This window comes from Dermacentor albipictus, chromosome 7, assembly GCF_038994185.2.
Source record: "Dermacentor albipictus isolate Rhodes 1998 colony chromosome 7, USDA_Dalb.pri_finalv2, whole genome shotgun sequence".
Taxonomy (NCBI): domain Eukaryota; kingdom Metazoa; phylum Arthropoda; class Arachnida; order Ixodida; family Ixodidae; genus Dermacentor; species Dermacentor albipictus.
The window spans coordinates 5,260,514-5,284,102 of NC_091827.1; the positions used below are offsets into that span (position 1 = coordinate 5,260,514).

General features: G+C 44.3%; 1 protein-coding gene across 1 annotated transcript in view; it reads right to left on the reverse strand.

Moving 5' to 3' along the window:
• Positions 1–8,585: 8,585 nt before the first annotated feature.
• Positions 8,586–23,589, reverse strand: part of mbt (serine/threonine-protein kinase PAK mbt) — a 97,890-nt gene continuing 82,886 nt past the window's right edge. The window contains exons 11-13 of the mRNA XM_065455036.1: positions 23,041–23,167; positions 21,054–21,314; positions 8,586–13,344 (exon numbers count right to left, since the gene is read on the reverse strand). Of these exons, the coding sequence (XP_065311108.1) occupies positions 13,183–13,344; positions 21,054–21,314; positions 23,041–23,167 (550 nt within the window). The 3' untranslated portion in view covers positions 8,586–13,182. The remainder of the gene's footprint in view (positions 13,345–21,053; positions 21,315–23,040; positions 23,168–23,589) is intronic.

Sequence of the window (23,589 nt, forward strand, 5' to 3'; positions counted from 1 at the left end):
TACCGCCGTCCTAAGCGGAAAGCGTGAATAATTCGTATCTACGTAGATTATTCTAGCAACAATAAAAATAAACATAAAACAAGCACTGAAACAGAATAGTGTGTATATGCGCAATGCAACGTTTTTATTTTATCTTTGCACACCAAACACTAATGGATTGGTAAGAACAAGAAATAATTTATTTGTGGCGATGCTTTGTCCGCATCACCATGCATTGATAGCTTAGTCCAGCAACAATTCAAAATGTGATTCCAGAAGGGATAAAAAGGAATAACCTGACTCAGCACTGACAATGTCATTTGGCAGGTCATTCCAGGTTTTGATGGTTGAAGGAAAAAAATGAATACTTAAGACCTGTTACAACGTGGGAGGAACAGGCGTATCCATTTTCCGTTATTAGCTCTACTAGAGCGGCAGTTTGGAAGTTTCAGGTATTCGTCCTTATTTATATTTATTAAGTTGTGAAAAAAAAAACGAAAAATAAACTTCAGGCAGGTTGCCTTTCGCTGGCTAGCCAGAGCTGCCACGCATGCTTGCATAAAGAGGGGTGAAACATTTTCCTGCCTGGCACACATTGAATGAACAAGTGCCCCGTTTTGAACTTTTTCTATTACGTCAGTTCTGTGCTTTTGGTACTCAAGGTACTTAAATGAATGAACGAACACACACACATTGATGCAGGGAGACAATAAGTAATTCTTTTTGCAATAAATTATGAGATGGCTCAACAGAAAATAATTCCCAAGAAATAAAGAATGAAATGATCATTGGTAGAAGTCCACTTATTTATCTTTACTGCTACTTAATACAAACAGCAGACAACTCTTTGTAGGAAAGATAGCTTTAATGTACATGAGGAAAAAGTATTTACAGGTCATTGCATTTTCAAGTGCTTAAAAAAGCAAGGTCATGCATATACACCTCTCTCTTCGATCAGTGTTTCATAAGCCTATATGCACAATTATAGGAGAGAGAGCACAACCCATATCTCAGGCATTGGTAGTTGAAATCATTGGCAACAAGACAAGAAGTTTGCATCTTGAATATCTTTTTCTAACTTGTATCTTTGCAGTGAAAACTTGCAAGAGAAAACAAAAGTTATTCACAAGGCTTCACAAATCATTAAAACAGTTGTGCCTCTGCAGAAGATTGGCACACAACGCTCATTGGCTGCATGCTCTATTGCGAAAAAGTAAATGCTGGATAGCCGTTGCCAACAAATCACTGGCCTTTACTTTTTTGCAATAGACTGTATGCAATAAACACTTATCAGCACAGCAGTTTCTATATCAATGCTGCAGTGTGCACCCAGGCACTGAAACCAGAAGCCTAAAATGTGAAAAAGCACACTTAGGCAAAGCTGCCGATTGACCTACACCTTGCTGTGACAAGCTGTCCTATGAAAAAAAAGTAGGAGAGACTGATGATAACTACAAGTAAAATCTGATGCCTACGTGCTGTGCTCTTCTGCCGGCGCCATGCTGTAACATCTTTAAAAATGACAAGTGTAGTAACGATTGGTTTATAAAACAGGCATCTGAATATATATATATATATATATATATATATCTATGTATATGTGAGGTCAATATCTCGATGCATCAGAAACACCTCTTCCCCACTTTCTTTGCACAACAAGCCTCAAGGAATGAGTCAGAAGGGGAGAGAGAGATATATTGAAGACAACTAAACACAAACATAGCGTGGAGGCACAACATTAATAGTAAAAGCACAGTGCAAAAGGGCTCATTCGTTGCTCAACAAGTTGACAACTTCGCACTGCCCTAAAGCACCTCTGGAATGTATTACGCCCAACTAATAATATCAAAAGGCAGCTTCAGTAAAGCCTACAAACACAGACAGATAGACACACACAAAAAAAAAAATACCCGGCTCTCCCAATGACACCAACTTCTGGCAATCCCAAAACAGCATTTCAAATACATTGATAGCACATTTTTCAAAAAGTATACACAGCAAAATATATCCATAATGGTTTCCGAAACAAAAGAAACATGCACTAACAATAATAATAAAAAAAAGAACAGAAGGATGATGAAAGGTACAAGTAGTTGTTTAGTTGTTCATTGAAACAGAAATGATGTCATTGAAAAAAAAAAAAAAACATGTGACCATTCGCATCAACCTTGGAGGCATCGCTCTTAACACAACAGCATGGAAACAAAGCCGGGTACTGGATCCCGAGTAGTGCCTGCTTAAAACGATAAGGAGAGATGTAAAAATGGGCACAGAGCTAACCACTACTGCTGCCAATAAGTTCTATGTACAAATATGCATAAGTTGTCAGCTGAACACTCATTTGTAAATTAAATTACCTCATCACCTCAGAAACAACAGTGACAAGTTCCTTAGCAAAAAGCCGCAGCCTCCTGTATTTCTTTAATGCCTGTCCAGAGACTAAAAAAGCAGGGGTTGCTCAGAGGGCGCCGCTTGCCCAGTAGTTGGTCACAGTTTACAAGCCATCGTTAGGGTCACGTCAACTTTCTTCACAGTTTATATGGAAACAAAGGAACAGGCACAAACTAGCAGCAGTGCCTGGCAAAAGTTGTGTATGCTCTAACAACAACATGGGTTGTTATATGACTGGGAACATGGAGGAAGGAAAATGATAGGAGGGTGCATACCACTATGTGATAGAAGCCAATCTGGTGGCCCAACACGTGATCGCACGTCAAAGTTCGCAGTTAGATTTAGTGTTCCCGCTCTGCAGGCATAGCCATGGCAGGGCAGCTGAACAAGCGCTCACCGAATAAAAATTACTGGCATAGCTACTCGGAACCAAATGTTTCAGCAAATCTCGACTGCTCCTCCGTGATCTTTACGCAAGAGGTCACATGTTGGGCCACCACTGTGGCTTCACGGAGCGTTAACTTGCCAAGGTTGGCTGCGCAGCGTAATGCTCCCTCCTATATTTTTCTTTCCTCCATGACTGGGAATGTGGGACTGGGTGAATGCATTGCAGAATATCTGGGCAGGCATTGTAAATATAGAGGAGGCTATGAAAAACCTGTTAGAACTTTGTCCACGGAGAGAGAAAAATCCCATGCCTTTACTGACAAAAAGTGATCAGAACTCGGTATACATGGTATAACTATCACCTTGGTGCTTAACAGCTGCACCGCAATCTATTTGTAACCTGTACTTAATCTGTGCAAATACTTTTGCCTTAAATTTAACAGTCTGAGTCTTAATGATATATGTGCCATTCTTGAAGAAGACCACCCAAATAAATTTATGTGGACCTCTGCAATATAACTAGCTCTCCATCATTCAAACAACTTACAATTTACAAGACACTTTTTACACACCCTGCCTGTCAACATGTAATTTTTTGTTAACCAAGGAGGCCACAAGGCACTTACGTTTATTAAATCTTGAAAGTCCCAAGCAAAGGCACAGGAGATTCTGCCTATGTACTCGGGAGAAAAAACAAAAAGCTTGCTCTTCGGAACCAGCTGACTACAATGTGACCACGTCCACTCAGGCTAAGACCAACAATGACACTAACAAGTCCTGTAGTCCCTGACTGGCTGAGATATCGTATTTGCACTAATACACAATGCTTTGAAGCAATGAGGTCAAGAAGGCCAGCTCTAGTTACATGTTCAACGCCATGCTCCAAATATAGGTTACTTCCCCCACTAACAGGCACAGTCTCGCACCTCAAGATGTGACAACTCTAACAAAGGTTGCTTGTCACATTGAGCCTCATGACAAGTCCCAATTCTAGACCTCCAAGGGAAATATGGTCTGCCACAAGAGTTTACAAGACATAAGTTATACAACAAATGGGAATTTCTATTCTGTTAAAGGCATCTAACTTACTGGATCACTGTACAAGTCACAAATGTTACTACACAATAAAACTTTGAACTCAACACTCTTTGTCCAGGCTACATGGTAATTTAGCTTTTCCCCAAATCCCATATGTCGTAGTAAAGTTTTTTTGGCTGACTGTACGCACAACCACTTGGCCATGGAATGGGGCAGGTGTCACATCACGAAGACATGATGCAACAGCATTAGTGTACTACTGCACTGTGCAACTGCACAGCCTCCATGCAAATGCAGCTACCATGGCACAAGCACCTTCTGCAGTAGCACAGGGAGCAGTGCTAGTATATGTTCAACATTGGGCCACACAGGTCCTATATTGGGCACTGCTGGTCTTGCATTTGGAAATGGGGGTTCATTATCGGACTATGCTGACCCTGTTTCCAGCGCTACTTGGGCTGCAACACTGCACTGTAATCCCATTTGAAAATTACAACATGACAGCCTCTAACAAGCAGGTGGCCCCAAATGGGTGTTGCTGCAGAGAATCACTTATCAACTGGCTACACCATAGTTTTCCATCATTAAGAGGAAGCTTTAGCTCGGGCCCAACTCCGACGTGGCCAATTAAAATACATGTAAAATGCAAAAATGTCTTTCTGAGATAACTCCAGGACTGATTTTAATGAACTTTGCTGCATTTGAGAGAGAAAGTTAAATTCTAGTGACTTTTTGAAGCAGAATTTCAATTAACGGAATAAATTTTGTTTAAAAAAGTTTCAAAAATTTGAAAGTTCGAAAAAAAAAAACAGAAGAAGTTTATAAATTAATAGCCCTGAATCAAAAACAGATATTGCGGTTCTGTAAATGGCAGCCGTTTGATCATTGAAAGCAGACAAATTCGATATGTCATTTTATATCTTACGTGAATTTGTTACGTTATGTACAAGGGTTCTGCAAAAGCTGTATTTCAATATTACTAAATTTTTTGATTGATGTGTAACATATAAATTTTGTCTGCTTTATATGTACTATTAGATGCAATTCACAGAATTGTGGTATCATTTTTCATTGCTGAGTTACACAGTTGTAAACTTGATACTTCCGTTTTCTGAAAATTTTCTATTTTTGCAAATTTTTAATAAAAAGTTAATGACCTAAACGAAAATTTGAAACCAACAGTCGCTAAATTTTAAGTTTTTCTTTTCAATTTTTTATTAAAAATCGGCAAAATAGAAAATTTCCAGAAAGTGAAAGCGTCAAGTTTACAACTGTGTAACTCCGCAATGCAAAATGATACCGCAATTCTGTGAATTGCATCTAATAGTACATCTAAAGCGGACAAAATTAATATGTTACACATGAATAAAAAAATTTTGTAATATGGAAATACAGCTACTGCAGAACCCTTGTACATAATGTAACAAATTCATGTAAGATATAAAATGACATATCGAATTTGTCCAGTTTGAATGATTAATGGATGCCGTTTACAGAACCACGATATCTGTTCTTGATGCAGAGCTGTGAATTTGTAAACTTCGTGCTTCTATTTCTTTCAAACCGTTGAATATTTGAAAATTTTTAAAACAAAATTCAGGCCCTAAATCGAAATTCCGCTTCCAACAGTCACTAGAATTTAACTTTCTCTCTCAAATGCAACAAACTTCATTAGAATCGGTCAAGGGGTTATTTTAGAAAAATGTTTTTGTGTTTTACATGTATTTGAATAGGCGGCGTTGGAGTTGGGCCTGAGCTAAAGCTTCCTCTTAACGTTCCATTACACATCATAATTACACATGTAGTTCCATTCCGTTTTCAATCCATATACTTCCTACTACAATCTTTCTATAATTTTAATTTTCTGTATCTCGAAAATTCTCCCTGTGTTACATTACAGCAAATATGATATCTGTGGAAGATACAAAAAAAAAGTTCTCCATGCCACATCTAGAGTCACAAGTCAACACCTCACTGGACCAAATATAACTGCTGCTGAAGTCCCAGGTAACACAACACGCTTGTCTCAAATGGAAGCTTATCCTGGGCTTTGCATGAATCACTTCCTCACCAATGCTAGCATCACTTCCTCAACATTACAGTTGCGCAGTACACATAGATGTTGGTCAAAATGCCTGCATGTGCACACACACATGAGGACAGGCACACTCTAGATATTGCCAGGTGAAGATTCACCGTGCACCAAGTGAAGGATTGTACTGATTGCGATTTTTAGTGCCTAGATTGAGCATGACACTTCTTAATTAGCGGCGGTCACCTATCTCGCAAAGCAGAATAACTCGCATAGTTCACACTACTAAGCCTATGGCACCAGAAAAACAAATGACCCTTTGCAGCTTGCAAAGCATGCAACACACACAAGGTCATGAGCTAGGTAAACTAAGTGACTCTTGCTCTGCAAACAGCAAGTGTAGAGCGGTAAAGCGAATTCAAAGGCAAGCAACTTGATAAAGTAAAAAGTGAATCATTAGAGGTTTTTTGCTACTGCAGTAATTACATTAGTTACAAGCAGTACTGGTAGCCAGAAACTGTCATCTAGGGTACTTCACCTTACACAGAGCAACCTCTCTATCAATATGTTAATATGCTAAATACTAGTATGTACTACCAGAAACCCTCCAAATGACATTTTTGCAAGCTGATGTTATTTGCATGAGCACAAACATCTACTGCCCTACCTTCAATTACATACCAGAAATGCTACAATGTGAATTCTCTATGCTCCTACGCACCCATTGATACAAACATTTGTGATTACTGGAACAAAAAGCTCACTTCACTGAATGTTATTGCAGTGTTCTTTTACTGCTTACATGCAGATAAACCTGTGTAACCTACACACAGCGCACCACCATGAACATTCCCCCTTTCTCAGAGTAAAGATATTAGGCCAAGTGGCACCGATAGACAGCACTTTTGAACATTCTTCCGGCTTTTGTTCTGTGCCAAGACATGACTTAGATGCAGAGATAATTGCAACCAGATAAATTTAGGCACCTACTGTCACATTTTTTAAACCCCTAACCTACCACTACTAAGCCGTCTAACGTCTAACTTTTCTTTACTGCTCTGTTATATTGCTGGTTGTGTTGCCATTTCTACTGCCGGTTCATACCTTACTTTGTTTTGTTTTTAATTTTTCTTGCCCATCGTCTACTAGCATGTATACTAAGTTTTGTTTACCATTGTTCAAATAAGTTAACCATTATATAATCATGACCATAGTGTTTATTGATGCTTTTGCCCCCCCCCCCCTATGTATTACCCTGAAAGGTAAAGGGTCCTTAAGGGTCCGAAAGGGTCCTTAAGGGACAATAAAGGATGATGATGATGATGAACTGAAGGCTGTATCTCCGTTGCCTCATTCAAATTGCTCAGACAGATGAACACACACAGTCCTCACATAAATTTCTAAAGCCACCTTGCACGTGACCAAATTTGCTGTTGTGCCTCAGTCTGTGGACTCCATAGAACTACAAAATGATGATGATGTGAGCAAAGTGAATCAAGTTCATTCTGTTCAGCATGCTTAAAGGGACACTAAAGGTTACTATTAAGTCAACGTGGACTGTTGAAATACCATCACAGAAACCTCCAAACGCTTGTTTCGTGCCAAGGAGAGACTTATTTTAAGAGAAAATGTGTTCTGAAGCGTCCGCGTACCTCTAGTGCAGTTCAAATCGCCCGCCCTCCGATCGAGGAGTACTGACATCATGGTCTCATAGTGACGTTGTGCCATCGGTGAGTAGAACGGCGTCCGCAGACGGCGCTACGGCTTTTCTGCGCAAAACGCAAACGCGCGGCCAGAAACAGAGCCAAGACAGAGCCGACAGCAGAGCGAAAGCGGGAGTATGGTGGCTAGCGGAAGGAGAAACGAATTACGTCCCACGGCACACGGAGAGTCAGTTTTCGTTAAACTATAGGCTGCGGCGAGCTCGCAGCGTGGTCGGCGTGGTCTGTGAGAAATGACGAGCCTTTTCGCACTCGCAACAGGGCATAAAAAAGTGCGAATCGACGCAAAATTCGGCCTAGAAATGTGCTTCGCCACAGCCAGGGCTCAATACGACCCAAGCTGGCATGACCCAGGTGTAGTTTCCCGCACCGCCACCAGGCGCCGCTACTATACCTCAAACTCCAGCGCAAGATGCCCATAAGCTGGTACTTCATTCTATGACGCAAACTTCGACGCTCGTTGCAATGGACCCTGACACCGACAGATTGGCTCGCGATGGTGGGCTCAACTTCAGCGATTTGAGCACCGACGAGCGCGACCTGCTGCTGAGGGCTCGCACTGCCGGCGTCGTTGCGTACTACGACGGCGGCTTCGACACCGGCTCTCCGGAGCGGGAAAGCAACGAGGGCTTCCCACGACATCACATGGACGTGGCATTCTCGCTGCTTGTTCCAAATGAAAGTTTTGCGAGCCAGCAGAACCCTCACAGCACGACGCGATAACGAAAGTACTGAAACTCCAAAGCGTGCGCGGCGCAGAGTCGAGCGCGCAGAGTCGAGTGAAAACGAAACCTTTCGAACACCCATATTACTGAACGGTAACGTCAAAATGTTATTTTTTCTTAGAATCGAATAGACGTAGACAAGTAGCATTTTTTCCGTCTTATAATCGAATGAAATGATATTTTTAATACGAGTAGTTGAGTATTAGTAACACAAATTATGAGGAGTCCTTTCGTCATCGGGCTAGTACCAGAATGTCGCTGGGGGTCTCAAATCGTGTCATGCATTTACCTCAATTTCTCGGTTACTAAAGCTCTGTTTGCGATTAAATTGACGCCTTAGACGTTCTTGTACATTGGTCTACCACTTTCACTTGAGTTTCTGGTAACCTTTAGTGTCCCTTTAACAGAATGAACAAAATCACCCTCCAGAACTTTCACTGTCCCAGAGGCTCAGAGTCAGTTAGGGTGGTGCTTCTTACTTTCCAGAACTTCAACCTGCCAGGTGCAGCACAAGGACACAGACAGGGCCCAGCAAGTGCTCTTGTCATTTGCAGAGCAGCTAGGAGATTTATGGCAAAAACTGAATGGCACATGCATCATCCTAATTACGTACATCTGTCTAGTCTGCCTTGGAAGCTGACAGTGCAATGCAGCATTCCTACCCAGTGTTGGGAATGTTGATTGTAAAACTGCTGCTCTCATAGAGCAGCAGACTCTAGGACACCACAGATGGTCACCCAGTAAAAACCACAACAGAGTAGTACCGACAGCCCACAACAAACCGGAAAGATCTGGCTGTACTACACACCCCATGAAATTGTCCTTATTACATGCAAGTTGTTACAGTGACTTATCATGAAACAACGTGCCCCCTTCGCTAAATATGCACAGTGCAATGAAGACTAGGGTTTGTGTCGGCTAATTAGTAATGAGATTCAATCTTTTCTTGGGCTAGGTGTTGGGAAACAACTTGAAGAAGGATGAGCACAAACATAAACATGTGAAGTGCAAATAGTATGTTCACTTGCCATGTTCGGTCTTGTAGATTTGTGTTCATCTTTGTTCAAGTTGTTTCTTAATGCTAGCACAAGAAAAGATGAAATTGTGCCAACTAACCCAATTTCTAGTTTGCAGTAATAAGAGCTGGCTGCATGTTACAGCAAAGAGAGAAGGGCTTGCCCATTGTGCGCTACTAATTGTTCTGTGAAGCTTTTGTTCAGCCGGTGTTTTGCAGAGGGGGATCAGTGATGGACAATAGAGTATAACTTCTTTGGGTGCTCTGTTTTGGTTGGCTGATGTGACTTTCGCTGCATTGCACAGATTTGGTGAGATGAAGTATAGTTATGGATGTTAGATTACACATAAGATGATCCAAGTTCAAATAAAATGAAGCCCTTCCAAATGTGTCTTGCCTGAGTAAAGCTGCTGGCAGTGCCATCGAGCAGTAGCCAAAGTGAATCTGTAGGAAAGCCTAAGAAATGTGGCCATACTACATTTACTATCATTCTGAGTGCAACGAATTGGCTGATCCTTAACAATGGCTTACAACTTCTGGTGCTATTATTGCTATACTAACACACACAATTCCAATGTGGTCTCTCTCACATGCATGTCATAGTCTTGCTCACGAATGCTCAATTTTTTTGCAGAACAGTGACACGTTCACTGTTTCAAAAGATGAGCATAACCATATATCTTGATTTAATTTTTGATACTAGCATTCCTTTTCCCATGCAAACTACTATATTCACGCAAGCTAAGATGTATGTCCTTAAAATGGCTGACAAGTTATTGTTTACGTATAGGCTACGCATTAAGTTTGTCATATAGTCAAGTGTTCGACGAAAACTCATCTGGCGAGGAAACATATTGGTGCCAAAAAACGTGCACTCGACACCTCACCTATATATAGTCGTGCGCCCATGCTTACGTCTTCATTGTGATCAAAGGGCTCGTACGGGGCCCGAAACGTCTGTTCCTCATTTTTGATTTTATTCTTGGCGAGTGCACGTTCGTTGGCACCAAGTTTGTCATATGTGATTGATGTTAACCTGAACAAGTCTAGAGTAGTAAAGAAAGGGCCGCTGAAGTGACCAGCATGCAAATGCTATCATCTTACTTCCAGCTACCACTATCAATATTACTGAAAACCCAAACTACAATGAACTACTACTACACTGCTCTTCTTGTAAGTACTCTAACAATAACTGCAGCCACGGCCTTGTAAAATGCGAGAACACAACAGGAAAGTTCTATGAGAGCACACAAAGATAAAATAATAAACACCCCCTGCAAAGTTTGCAAAGCTGTTTTTCAATTGAACTCTTTACAGCTTTCCTTGAAGCAGCCGTTGAAGCATTCCCATGAGCAAGCAAGGCAACCAAACAACATTTTTTATTGACATCAATTATAAAAGCAGAATTTCCCATAATCTATTGAAACGAAAGTCACTAAGACAAACTTATCTGTACATTAAAACCAAACTAAACTTCTAAAAGGCCGAACCTTGTTAGGAACAGGTATTATTATGAGCACCAACACTTTAGTCACCTTGCCACTCAGTGTCTAGAAACAACACTGATCAGCCACAGCGTGAAATCAAACAGGTGGCAGCATCTCCGAAACTTCGCAAGGGATGTTACACAATTGTGGAAAATGAGAACAATTGTGCACGTTACACAAAAGCTATCGTGTCATTCGTTTACCTATGTGTGCTCTCACAAATAATGTCTTATAATAGGCTAGTTAGAAGAGCAGTGACAGTAAATGACCCTGCACACAGAGGCTCAGCGAAGCATCTTTGTTGATGAAAGTTGTTTCCAGAATGGTCTGTCTACACAGCTTGCGACTAAATGGAAGGGCGACCGTAAAATACTAACGTCATGGTTCCTGGTAGCACTTAACAGTAATAATAACTGGCTAAGGAAATCTGATAGATTCCTAGAGAGATGATTAGTACTTCACTAACAACCGCAACTCTTTGCAAAAGTAAGATTGTAATGAACCACGGCTGTGCGGTTTCTCTACCAAGAAAATCTCGGGCAGTGCTGACATCACTGACGACTCGTTTCAGCCACTGAGACCTTTGCAACTTTCATTGCCATTTCAACCCCATGTCAACATAGTGTACTGCAGAATGGAGCAAACTTCCAAATAAGATAAAGTTGTGTGTAGAATTGTGCGAGAACTTCATCAACAATACACTTGCAGCAAAACAAATTACAGCCAAGTAGCGGTTCCCTGCAATTGTTTGAAAGCAGTGCAAGCTACATACCGATGCAAATTAGAAATTACAAGTGGGTCGAGGAAGCGAAACGTTGTATCATCAAGTTCAAACTAGTGCAACACAATCCCCATATTCCTAAAGAAACCCTCTTAACACTTTTCACAAAATGTGTGAATTGTGTCTAGCACTGAAGGGATCTCCTTGGAACTTTTTCTAAAAAAAGTTTTTGAGCATGCTGAGCACAAACAGTCATAGATCATCCAACCCAGCCACTGCCACACCTTCTTGGCCTTGACCCCCTTATCCATGTTCTAAATATGCTTGAAGCTTTGCTGCTGTGCTCACATGCACAACAGCCCACCATACTCGTAAAATTGTCGTAGCCCAAGCAACAAAGACATGGACACATAACATTGAGAGAACACATAGTAAACTGTGTTGTCCCATACTGGCAGGCATCAAAAGCTTTCAGGGTGTAGCTTCCACAAAAAGTTAAATTTCCAAACAATTTGTGCCTGCAGACAGTAAAACTGCTAAGCACCATGTTTGAAAGTACTTGTAGTAATGGAATGATATGTTTAGTTCGCTCAGAGTTACAGAGTAGGAAAAGAAAAAGGAAATCCTCATACCAAAGCTGTGGAAATATTCAACTTTTTCCAAGATTCCACACCACAAAGACTTCAGATGACCACAGTAATTTCTGTGTCTGTATCCTTGCATGCATACAACAAATACCTGTGAGGATGAACTAACAAGTCCACATTGCCACTCTCATCCACCACACACCACCATCCACCACCATCTTGACCTTGAGATCAGGGGACCTAATATAAGGTGCCCTTGCCCTAATGTATGGGCCTTTGCCATTTCTCCACAGAACAGGGCAATCATGGGCAAAAGCACTGCTTTCATAACAACCATAGGGATCCCCTGTCTTGTCCCACAAATAAATGCATAAATTTACCTAATCCTTAGGGCTCCCTGTATGACCATCCTGACTTCGCCTTATATTTTCATGTATACAGATGAAGCACCACATGTTGGCAACATCAAAACTGTTGCCACGGCAGCACCTTGCCTCTCTACCGGAAGACTGCATTTGTTTTAAGAGTGAGAAAGGTGAAAACTAGTACAGACACTCTCAATCCCCCAAAATGTCAGACACCTGTGCTAATTCAGCACGCGATAATGTGGAACAGGGGAGCTTGGCGACAGATTTCATAAGCATTTCAATATTTCCTTATGTCTTCCGCATCATACTCTTTTTTTTGCAAAACTTGGAAATGCATACGCCATGCACATAACTTTCATATCACTTATAGTGTAGCCATTCCTCACATCTTTTTACTCCTGTTTTTTTTTTTATGAAAAGGATCCAGAAGTGACACAAAATTCCCATTATCATTCACAAAAAAGCAGAATCAATGAAAAATCCATATGATTTCCATGTGAGCTATATGGCAATAATTCCTTGATTAGCACAATGCACTCACTTTACAGAAATAAAGTGGAATCAATACAGAATCTACCAGTTCTATGCAGGTGATACGGAAAACATACAGAACTATGGGAATGCGTATGAAACTGTGTTGAACATGGAAGAAGCGCTAATGCAAACACGGCCCCTGCGCTGTATGTGCTGACGACCAGGGCTCAACCCAGGCTCGCCTTGCACTGGCATCATCAGCAGGGGCTGTGCCTGAAGCTGCGCATTAGTGGCACAAGGAGGCTTGGAGGACCCGCCTGCCTCAAGAACGGATGCTGCAGCAACTCAAAGGCCGTGGCCCGCTGCGCCGGGTCCCGCACCAGCATTTTCTCCAGGAAGCCCTGCAGCCTGGGGGACACCTGGTGAGCAAGGAGGTCAAAATGAAACCATGGGGAGTACTGAAATAACTTTTCTGACACGTAAATTATTTTCAGTATGATAAGGTTAAAACCCTATAAACCCTTGAAAAAATGTTGGCAAGTGTTGGAGCATTCCAAATAATTTACTATACAGTCAAACCTCAATACACCGAAATTGTACTTGCAGTGAAAAACTTCATTAGATTGCAAATTTCATCAATTCAAGGTTTCAATGTTTCATCTGTAAAAATAATTCGGCAAGTTCCCAGAACATTCCTGGTGGATAGTATCTTGTCAATAAGCACTTATAAACAAATTATCGCAAGGTTGGGCCAAAATTACATGGTTATGAGCACCGGTGCATCCACTGAGAGCAACGCATTGGTACATCACGGCGTCCGATGTTTGCATGTCGCATGTGCAGCCTTAAACTTTACACGCCGTGGCTGACTGCACTTGGTGTATGCTACTGTCATCAGATGGCGGCCAAAAATTAAAACCAAAGGTGTAAAAAGATGCGGATATGTATCCTGAGAAAAAGAAAATGCAGTTTTTGCCAGAAAGATGGCACATTGATGGCGATAGCAAAGAGACAGCCACAGAAAGTAAGGTGTTAAGTTTTATTGATGTCACCCACGCTTGGGCATACATGAACAGATATCACTCGATGACCACGAACACTTGCTGTCACGTCAGTGAATGCTTCGCACCAGGTCTCGGAAACTTGAGATTACAAGACTACTAGCACTAGATGCACGGGAACACAATGAACACAATGTTCATCAAGACACTAGACATCTTGGCTTGGCCTTTGCACTTGCTGCAGATTACCTCCAAGATACTGTGCATGGCTCGTGTATGAACAGCCATGTGCAGCCGTGGCAAGGGTTGAGGAGAGGCGTGCTAGGGGGAAAGGCAGACAGGACCACGTCTCTTGCCTGACACAATGCAGCAATAATGCCAGGTACCGTATTTACTCGAATCTAGGCTGACCCCTATTCTAAGCCCTAAATTCCAAAGCCAACAAAAACAACAAAAAAATATATTACCTCGAATGTAGGCCGAACAAAAAAAAAAAAAAGCGAAGACAGCATTCACAAAATGCAAACAGCATCTATCGAATCTGAACATGCAGAGCTCATTCAATGTCGTCGTCGCTGCTAGACTCATCGTTGTGTTCCTTGTCAGTGTCACCTTCAAACAGTGCGCTATCTTTGATATTGTCAAGTGCATTAGATATGCTGCACTTTTTAAAGGCGCGCACGATCAAAGTACCTGGGATGTCGTCCCACGCTGCAGCTACCCAGCCCGCCAGCTGCGATAGCGGTGCACGTTTGATGCTGCCCATTGCCATTAGCATGTGGTCTTTGTCAGTCAAGCAGTCCATGTAATATTTCTGCAGATGATCCTTGAAAAGTTTGTTGATGCAGACCACCGTTCGCGTGACCGTACGCGCGAACGACCAGGCGTTGGGATCCAGCATGGGGTGAACATATTCGCTCGCTATCCGGTCGCGGTGAGTCGGACTTCTAGATTTGTCGCACGCCCATCGGCATGTCTTGTGGATAGCAACTCGGCTAGCAGGCATTGATCTATGAAAGGTGCAATAAATGCCCTTGTGATTGTTTGCACTACTGTATTGTCGTTCCCTTGTCGCAAGAGCACGGGTGTGAGACCCCACATCTGGCGCCCAACGTGGGGCTTTTGGGGCATCGGACGACAGATTTAACAGTTTTGCTTCGTTCGAGACCTTTGTTTGAACCGACGCGTAGGGCTAGCGTGGATTTTGATCGCTAGCGTTGGCGGCGTGCTTTCTTGAGCGAGGCGACGGTGGCTGTAGTGTGTTTGAACATGTCAAGATGCTAAGCCTTTTCGCAAGTGTTTTTTCTAATGATATTCGTCGGTACGAAAGCCACGTGGTCTGCCTCCTGGGAGAGCGAGGCTCAGCGTCCGCGGAGCATTGGCAAGCCTGAAGCGAGTGAGTATGGAAGCCTCGTGAGTGGTCCGAATTTCTTATGTAAATAGCTTCTTCTATCTCTTTGACTCTGATGAAGTCGCGGCTCTGGGAGCCGGGTGGCCGCGAGCCACGGGTGCCACTACGGGCTGACTGGTATTGCGGCCTGGCAGCGGGCGCTCCGACACCGTCTGGGACGGTGGGCGCCGTCAACTGGGATGCTGTGTGCACCGAGCGGAGTAGGACCACCTCACAGACCTGACGTCTCCTCGTGGCTGCCTGTATTGTGCTCATTTTGGGTGTTGTTTTTGGATGCCGGTTGTTGTCAGGGTAGCGACGCTTTAGGCCTAAGGCTTTACGAAGCTGCCTGTCGCATGTGGAGGGACACAACCTGGTGCACCATGGCGTTGAGGTGTTGCAATTTGCTTCCCTCATTGTATTTAGCCTCGCACAAATTGAAATTACTCGTTCGACTCAAGTAAGCGAGCTTCGTTCACATGAACTTAGCATCTAAGTAGCTGCCCGATATTTTGCTAGCCGAGTTGAACATCATACCACGTGGGCGATGCGCATGCATAATTCCTCTCCCTTGCACTACTTTAGTGTTTGCTGAGTGTGTTGAGTGTACGCAGCGTGATTGGAGTCGCCCCTGGCTTGCTGTCACCTGCACATTGTCTGCGCTGCTGCCCCGGACTACGATCGAGCCACTTCGGGCGATGGTGATGCTGTGGCCAGTTCGGCGCAGCGACTTCGGCGGCCTCCTGTATCCAGCTCACAACCCTCGGCGGCGGACAAAAGAGCCGGCGGTCACCGACAGCTACGGCGGCTCTTGCCAGCAGGGCGCGTCGGCGTGAGCGACACTTGCGCGTACCGACTACTGCGTCGTCGTTTCCGGAGTCCTGGCCTGGAATCGTGCCGTCGAGTCTGCAAAGCTGCTGTTGTGACCGGTGGACGCCAGCGGTGTACCCAAGGACAGTCGGCTCGCATGTTATGGACAGCGTGTGGACATTTCCTCGGCGCGGCCAATGTTGCACGTACTTCCTTGTTCGCGAAGCACGCGTTCATGTTAGAGCGTGTGACATGTTTCGCCGGAATATGTAGTGATCTAAGGTTGAGGGGATGTGGGGATGCGCGACTCTCGCGCGTCCCCTGATATGTTTTTCCCGCATAGCGCGTCTCCTGTAATCCTGCTTCGAGGCGTGGCCTGGCGCCCGCGGCGGTCGGAGTGGTTGAGGCGCAGTACGAGAGAGCGCGCGAGTGTTGCGCTGCTAACGCCGCCGACAGGGTGCCGAGAGACAAGGTGCTTGCTTGCCTGGCAGATCGGCGAACAGCATGGAAGTCCCGCGCGGGCGCCGACCCATCCTTCTGCAAGACCGCCTCGCGTGGCCGCCTTCGAACACGCCACCGTTCGCGTGACCGTACGCGCGAACGACCAGGCGTTGGGATCCAGCATGGGGTGAACATATTTGCTCGCTATTCGGTTGCGGTGAGTCGGACTTCTAGATTTGTTGCATGCCCATCGGCATGTTTTGTAGATAGCAACTCGGCTAGCAGGCATTGATCTATGAAAGGCGCAATAAATGCCCTTGTGATTGTTTGCACTACTGTGTTGTCGTTCCTTTGTCCCAAGAGTCGGGAGGAGAACCCCACAAAAGCTATCAACTTTTCTTTGAAATCGCTTGGCAGCTTCTGGGTGATTGAAGTGCAACGTCGAAGGCTGAAGCCGAAGCGCTTCATTAATTTCTGAAACCAGCCCTGGCTGGCTTTGAAATCCTTTGGCGTTAGACCTTGCTCCCTCAAAAGTTCCCTAGCTTTCGCTTGGAGCACTCCTGTTGTCACTGGAAGGGCAGCTGCTCTCTGTGTTTGAACAAAGTCTGCCAAAACTGTCTCCACTTCGTGGTGAAGGCATTTCTTTGGTCCACTAAATGCCATCCTCGGTGCGGCACACGCAAGAAGCTGCTGTCGTTGTCCCCTCCAACGACGGACGTTTTTCTCGTCGACGCTGAAGTCCCACCCGGCTTGAAGGTTCGACGATGCCTCTGTGGCTATCCCAACTTTTCGCTTGAAAGCGGCACTGTAGTGGCATCTCCTGCTTGGTGCCATCACGATAACACCATGCCGCACACCCATAGAATAAAGAACCAACTTTAGAGAAGAGAAACTGTACCTTTCGCAGTGGTACGAAAATAATCAGCGGCAGCGCATGATGGCACACCGATATGGCTGACACGACACAGGTCAAAATGGCGACCTCGCTTGTGTACGGTTGGCTACTGGCATGGCTAGTAGCGGCTGCGAGACTGACTTTTCTAGATGGCGCTAGCTATGCACCATATTTAGCAGTTTCAAAGAAAAACTGGTGCATTTCTTAATATCCTCGAATCTAAGCTGACCCTAGAGTTTGGAATATGATTATTTGAAAAATAACTATCAGCCTAGATTCGAATAAATACAGTATGATGAAGTTGCTTATCAAAAATAAGCATAAGGTGGTGCACACATTTGTCCTAGCTCTGCTCATACATTCATCTTCTAGGGCCTACTAATTACATATAGCGGTACAGATTGACTACATTGTGTTCTAAAGGAACCAAATAATAAACATGGCAAGTTTCAGGAACCTTCATTCAACCAACGTGGCCCAAATGCGAAAACATACCTGACGTCACGCTGACGTACCGGCACTGGGGTTTCGGCGCGAAATTCAAATACTGATACTTGGGCCTTCATTTTCTCATCTAATATTCAAACTATTTTTTCTTTAAATGACTGCCTGCAGGGTTCTCAAACAATGCTTCATTAGTCTAAACTGATTTATTGTTTCGCTTTAGTGTCCCTTTAACCCTTTGACGGTTTTCGCCGTACATGTACGGCGGCGGTTTTCTGTCCCGCAAGGTCTTTGCCGTACGGGTACGGTTTCGACCCTCCGTTTGAAATTTCGCGCCATAATGACGATGCACGCTCACTGGGATGTGCTGCCACCTCTTAGGACTTACAAGAAGCGTTTGAAATTTGTGCTACCTTCTTGGGGAGATAAACATAACTGACTTCTAGCTTCAGCGCGTCGTCGCGCAGACTGCAGCAACACCCCTTTTGTGGTTTCGGTTTCGCCGCGTGATCGCAATGGAGGCGCGCGAAACGTCATTTTTCTCTTTGTCGGCACTCTCTTGCAGATGCGGTGAAAGTTGATTTCTATCTAGATTGGCGCTGCTCTTAGCTTGTTTATAACCGCCGCTCGCGAGGTATTCTCACTCTCAGCGGCAACGGGGTTTCGTTTCCGCCGCAACGGAGGCACGCGAAACGTGATTTTTATCTTTGTCGGCATGCTATCGCAGGGGCGGCGGAAGTTGATTTCTATCTTGATTGGCACTGCTCTTAGCTCGTTTATCACCGCCGCTCATGAGGTATTCTCGCTCTCTGCGGCTGTGCGGAGACTCGTGTTTCAAGGATACTACACTCTGAAATACTATTGAACATTTTGCAGTTCTGAGTGATGCCGACACCAAAATACTGTTCCTAATTTTTTTTACTATTTATTCCCGACTTTATACATCTTGGACATTCAAGATCCGCAATAAAATAATTTGACCACCTGGGAAAGTTTTCTTCAAAATAATTCGACCCTCAAAGGGTTAAGGTGCTTCCTTGAAATTCTCCAAGCAATTATTACTGCTTTACATCCATCGCAAATACCAGTGATCAGGCTATATGACCTTATTTATCGCTGTACATGTTGCCACTACTACCTACGGAAATCAAATGTTGAAACATAAAAGCCCAAAAAATGAGCACATTTCTAGCGGTAACGAAAGAGTTAAGGATGAAACAACCAGCACACGAAATGATTATCTTGTTGCATATGCTGCAATAAGATGACTCACTTGTATGGTACAAAGAATGCAGTACAGTCGACTCCAGTTAATACGAAGTTCACAGGGACTGCAAAAAACTTCCTATCAAACGAACTTCCAATTAAGCACAAAACACAAAAACAGCACTTCATTGGTAGTGAAATCCAGTATTTTCTCTAAGAAATATAGTCAGTCATCTTGCTCTGCTTCTTGCCGAATCAAGTTCTGCAGGCTGCAGATGTGGCGGAACACTTCTTCCGCATTACCTTCAGCGGCAAAGAAGTGCTCCGCAAGAGCAAGGCCCGCAGCTGCATCGGCAGCCTTAGGTTGCGGCTCGTCTTCGACGTCATCGTCGCTTTCCAGGGTCGGTTCCTGGGGCCGAATAATCTCCACAATCTCGTTATCCGTTAGTGCACCACACGTTTCGCACGCCTTGTCTACAGGAACGTAATCTTCAAAATTGACGTCCCCAAGAGCATCACCAAAATCAGTGCCGTCAAGCTTGTTTGTTGACGCTTTTTCCGATGAAATTGCAGAGACATCCTCCGAAGAAACTGCCATAAAACTGCAAGCCCTGAAGCAGTTTGTGATTGTTTCTTGCTTCACATGATCCCATGTGCGCGGTAACATGTGAATGGAACTGAGCAGGCTCACCTCGCATTTTGTGGAGTTATCCATACACAAAATCGTGCGCTCGAGGAGGTTCCGCCTGTACAGGACCTTAACATTCTCGATGATGCCTTGGTCCATTGGCTGCAAAACAGCTGTTGTGTTTGCAGGCAAAAATGCAAGGTGTATTGCACTCAAGGCTGGCGCATTCACGTGAGCACTGCAATGATCCACAAGGAACAACACCTTGCGGTTCTAAGAAGCAAACTTGCGGTCCAATTTTTTTATCCAGCTTTTGAAGATTTCGGCCGTCATACACGCTTTCTTGTTCGACTCATAGTCCACAGGCAGCGTCTTTACGCCTTTAAAACATCTCGGCTTCGCGGCTTTCCCGATCACAAGTAAGCGACATCGTTCCGTGCCAGTCATGTTTGCCGAGATCAGCACAGACCAGTGCGTTTGCTGCGTTTGCCCCCAGCACAGTCGTAGTCCTTGAATGTCAGGGTCTTCTCTGGTAGAAGCCAATAAAAGAGTGCAGTCTCTTCTGCACTGAAGATGTTTTCCGGTCTGTATTCACCGAAATGTTCACTCACACAGCTTTCCGTCCTTCCATGTGGCGCATGTTTCTTGGTTAATGGACACTTTTTCACCACACGCGCTCTTAAAAACAAGGTCATGGCGATCTTTAAAGTGCGTCAGCCATCCATCTCACGAAACGAAGTCATCGATCCCCAACATTGCTGCAAGTGTTCGGGCTTTCATCGCAACGATGTCTTCGCTGAGAAGAAGTTTGTTGCTCCAGGCCTCCCGCTGCGCATGCTGCAAGCCTAATCTCGTACAATCTCGCCACTGCCAGTATGCAGCGCTCACATATGGCACTCGCGTGGCCTCCGCAATCAGCTCCAGCCACGCATGGCAGCCGCTTCGCCTCCCGCCGGAGCTGATCGCAGTGGCTACGGCAGCCGTAGCAATGAATAATCGCGCCACTCCAAGAAGGGCAGCGTTGCGGATGGCTGCGGTGGCGATGAGACCAACGCGAAGCACGGAGCTGTTGCAGCACTTGAAAAATTGCACATTCTACCAAAGAATGATGGTCACATCGAGGATCCCGGCTGAAAATTAACTTCCAATTAAACAATATTACTGGATGAGGACTTCGAATTATCGAGCAATTTCTTCCATAGCATTACATGCAAAACTGACGGGACCAGCACTTCACTTCTAGTTAACCGAAAATTCTAATTAAGCGGCTTAGAATTATTGGGAGTCAACTGTATTATGAAACATGCCTTTACCTTGTGCGTGTTCTTGAGCTTTGGTGGCGGCATGTCCCGGATGCGCCGCATGGCCTGCAGCGGCGGCTCATTGAAGAATGGTGGCTCACCATCCACCATCTCGATGCACATGATTCCCAAGGACCAGATGTCCACCTCAGGACCATACGGGAGCCGCGAGATCACTTCTGGCGCCATCCAGTATGGTGTGCCCACGAGAGACTTGCGCTTGGGAAGTTCCACGGATACTTGCGCACAGAAGCCGAAGTCTGACAGCTTCACCTGCAAGTGAACAATGTGCACCCGTGCAGCATTGTAGACTCTCATGTGGTTCTAAGGTTTCCCATACTCTGCCAGTCGACTATGGCTTTGGTAGGCTTAAACTTTGCACTTTTATATCTTTTCTGCGTTTAAAAGCAGCTATTACAATTGACCCTGGATACAATACACTTCAAGGGGATTGCAAAATACAGTCGAACCTGGTTATATTGAACTCGCAAACAAACACCTGTCAGATTGATATAGGGCATAATTTGATATAAGCCTGCTAAAGTATTGGACATCATAAAAGCACATAGTATTTGTAAAAGCACTTTACTGATAGAACTAGCTTAGTTACGCATGAAATATCCCTGCATTTTTCTGCCTGAGCAACTTTGCTGCTGTGACAGTACGCACTTCTCCACATTGTCTAAACAGTCGGAGCAGCCGAGACCGCAACCTTCCACATTCACCAAGAAGCACCGGACTAGTGCGAGTGCGCCAATCACCTCAGAGGATGTGGGCAAAGGATCGTCGCTCCTTTCCTCATTATGCCCACTTTCACTTTTGCTCGGTACTATGTTGGCAATGTAGTCTTCATTTTTGGGCTTTCCCGTGGTCGCAACACCATCGTCCGGACTCGCAAACTCGTCGTCCGTTGATCTGGCAATGGCTTCCGGAAATTCTGGCAGTTCGCTCCGAACTACGTCAACACCAACAATGGCTTCGTCGCACTCTCAGAATTTTGAGAGTCGTCACCGGGCACGCAGAAGCCGGCACATCTGAAGCAATTTTGGATTAACCACTTGTACACGGCCACCTCTATACACGACTGTGCGTACGCGAGGGCGCCTGGGGTACTGAGTCATTTCCCCGCTTTAGCGCTAGCCTCCCCCTTATTCTTCAAGATGGTGCTGAGAGTGCTCCTTTGAATATTGTATGCTGCAGCAGCATCTGACTTCTCACTGCGTTCAACTCTTATTATTTCAAGCTTCATGGCAAAAAGCAAATTCTGCCGCTTTGCGCTAGCCATCACAACACTGCAGGATGAGGCTCACAAGGTGTAAACACAATGAATGAGAAAAGCAACGAGACAACTCATGCTTGCACGACGAGGGTACAAGAGCCTCTGATTGGTTGTCTGACCAAGCACTGCCGGCAGGCCAGGATCATTTTTTGCAGGGGTGTGTTGACGGCTTGCCCAACACGGCACGGTCATGGTAGAGAGAGCGTGTGGATGAAGCTGCGCACCGCCAGGCTAAACCACTTTTCATATGTGTTTGCGGGTTTCCCTGAGGCTGCGAGGGAAAACCAACTTCTGGGGGCACTTTTGTGCTTTTCGACGTTTGATACATCGGGAGTTCCTGCTACCTTTGCTGCTACCTTTGCAATGATTATTTGAAAAAAACTATCGGCCTATATTCGAATAAATACGGTATTATTATTATTATCATCATCATCATCATCTCTAGTGAATGAACGCAAATTTGTTTTGTAAACAAGCAAGGATGAGATCACACTCATAAGGCAACAAAGTTATGTGCATAGAAAACGTGCCAGCAAAATTACTGATGCAACCTGTAATTACTGCCACAAATGTGGCAATGAAAAAGCCACAACACAATTTGGCATCTTCATCCCTAAAAAATAACTGAAGATGCGAAGCTTCAGAAAAGGCGAGAGCTGAATCATATTTCCTTTGCGTGAGTACAGAAAATGTCTTAACAAAGCCAGACTGGTGACGCACCCTGCCATCGCTGGCCAGCAGTATGGAGTCCGACTTGATGTCTCTGTGAATGACGCCTTGTGAATGGAGGAATGCCAAGGCCTTCAGGCACTGTTTGCAGACTGTTGCAATCTGCTCTTCATCCATTCTGCATTAAAAAAAATTATAATAATAAACAAATAAATGAGAACCCAGAGCTATGGAACACAAGCATAATATGACAGGTATGAACCTTCAGTGCTAGTCAGTATACCGAACCATGCAACTAAAACAGGGTGTCTACCAAGTTTACATTTCCAAATTCCCTGAGTTTTCCAGGTTTTCCCCAAGTGCCTTTGCGAAATGCCCTGAGCGACACAGAACATTGTTTTATGTCAGGATGCCCAATGCTGTCGCTGTCTAGTAAGCATGTTAAAAAAATATATAATACCTATTCCAGCTTGAATAGTAAGGTGTAGTGTTTATTTTGTTAAAAAGAAAATGGAAGGGAAGGGTTAGTAAAACGCACAGCGAATAAAATACACTTAAAGCTCGATAAAACAAACTTCAATATAATGGAATTCTCGATAT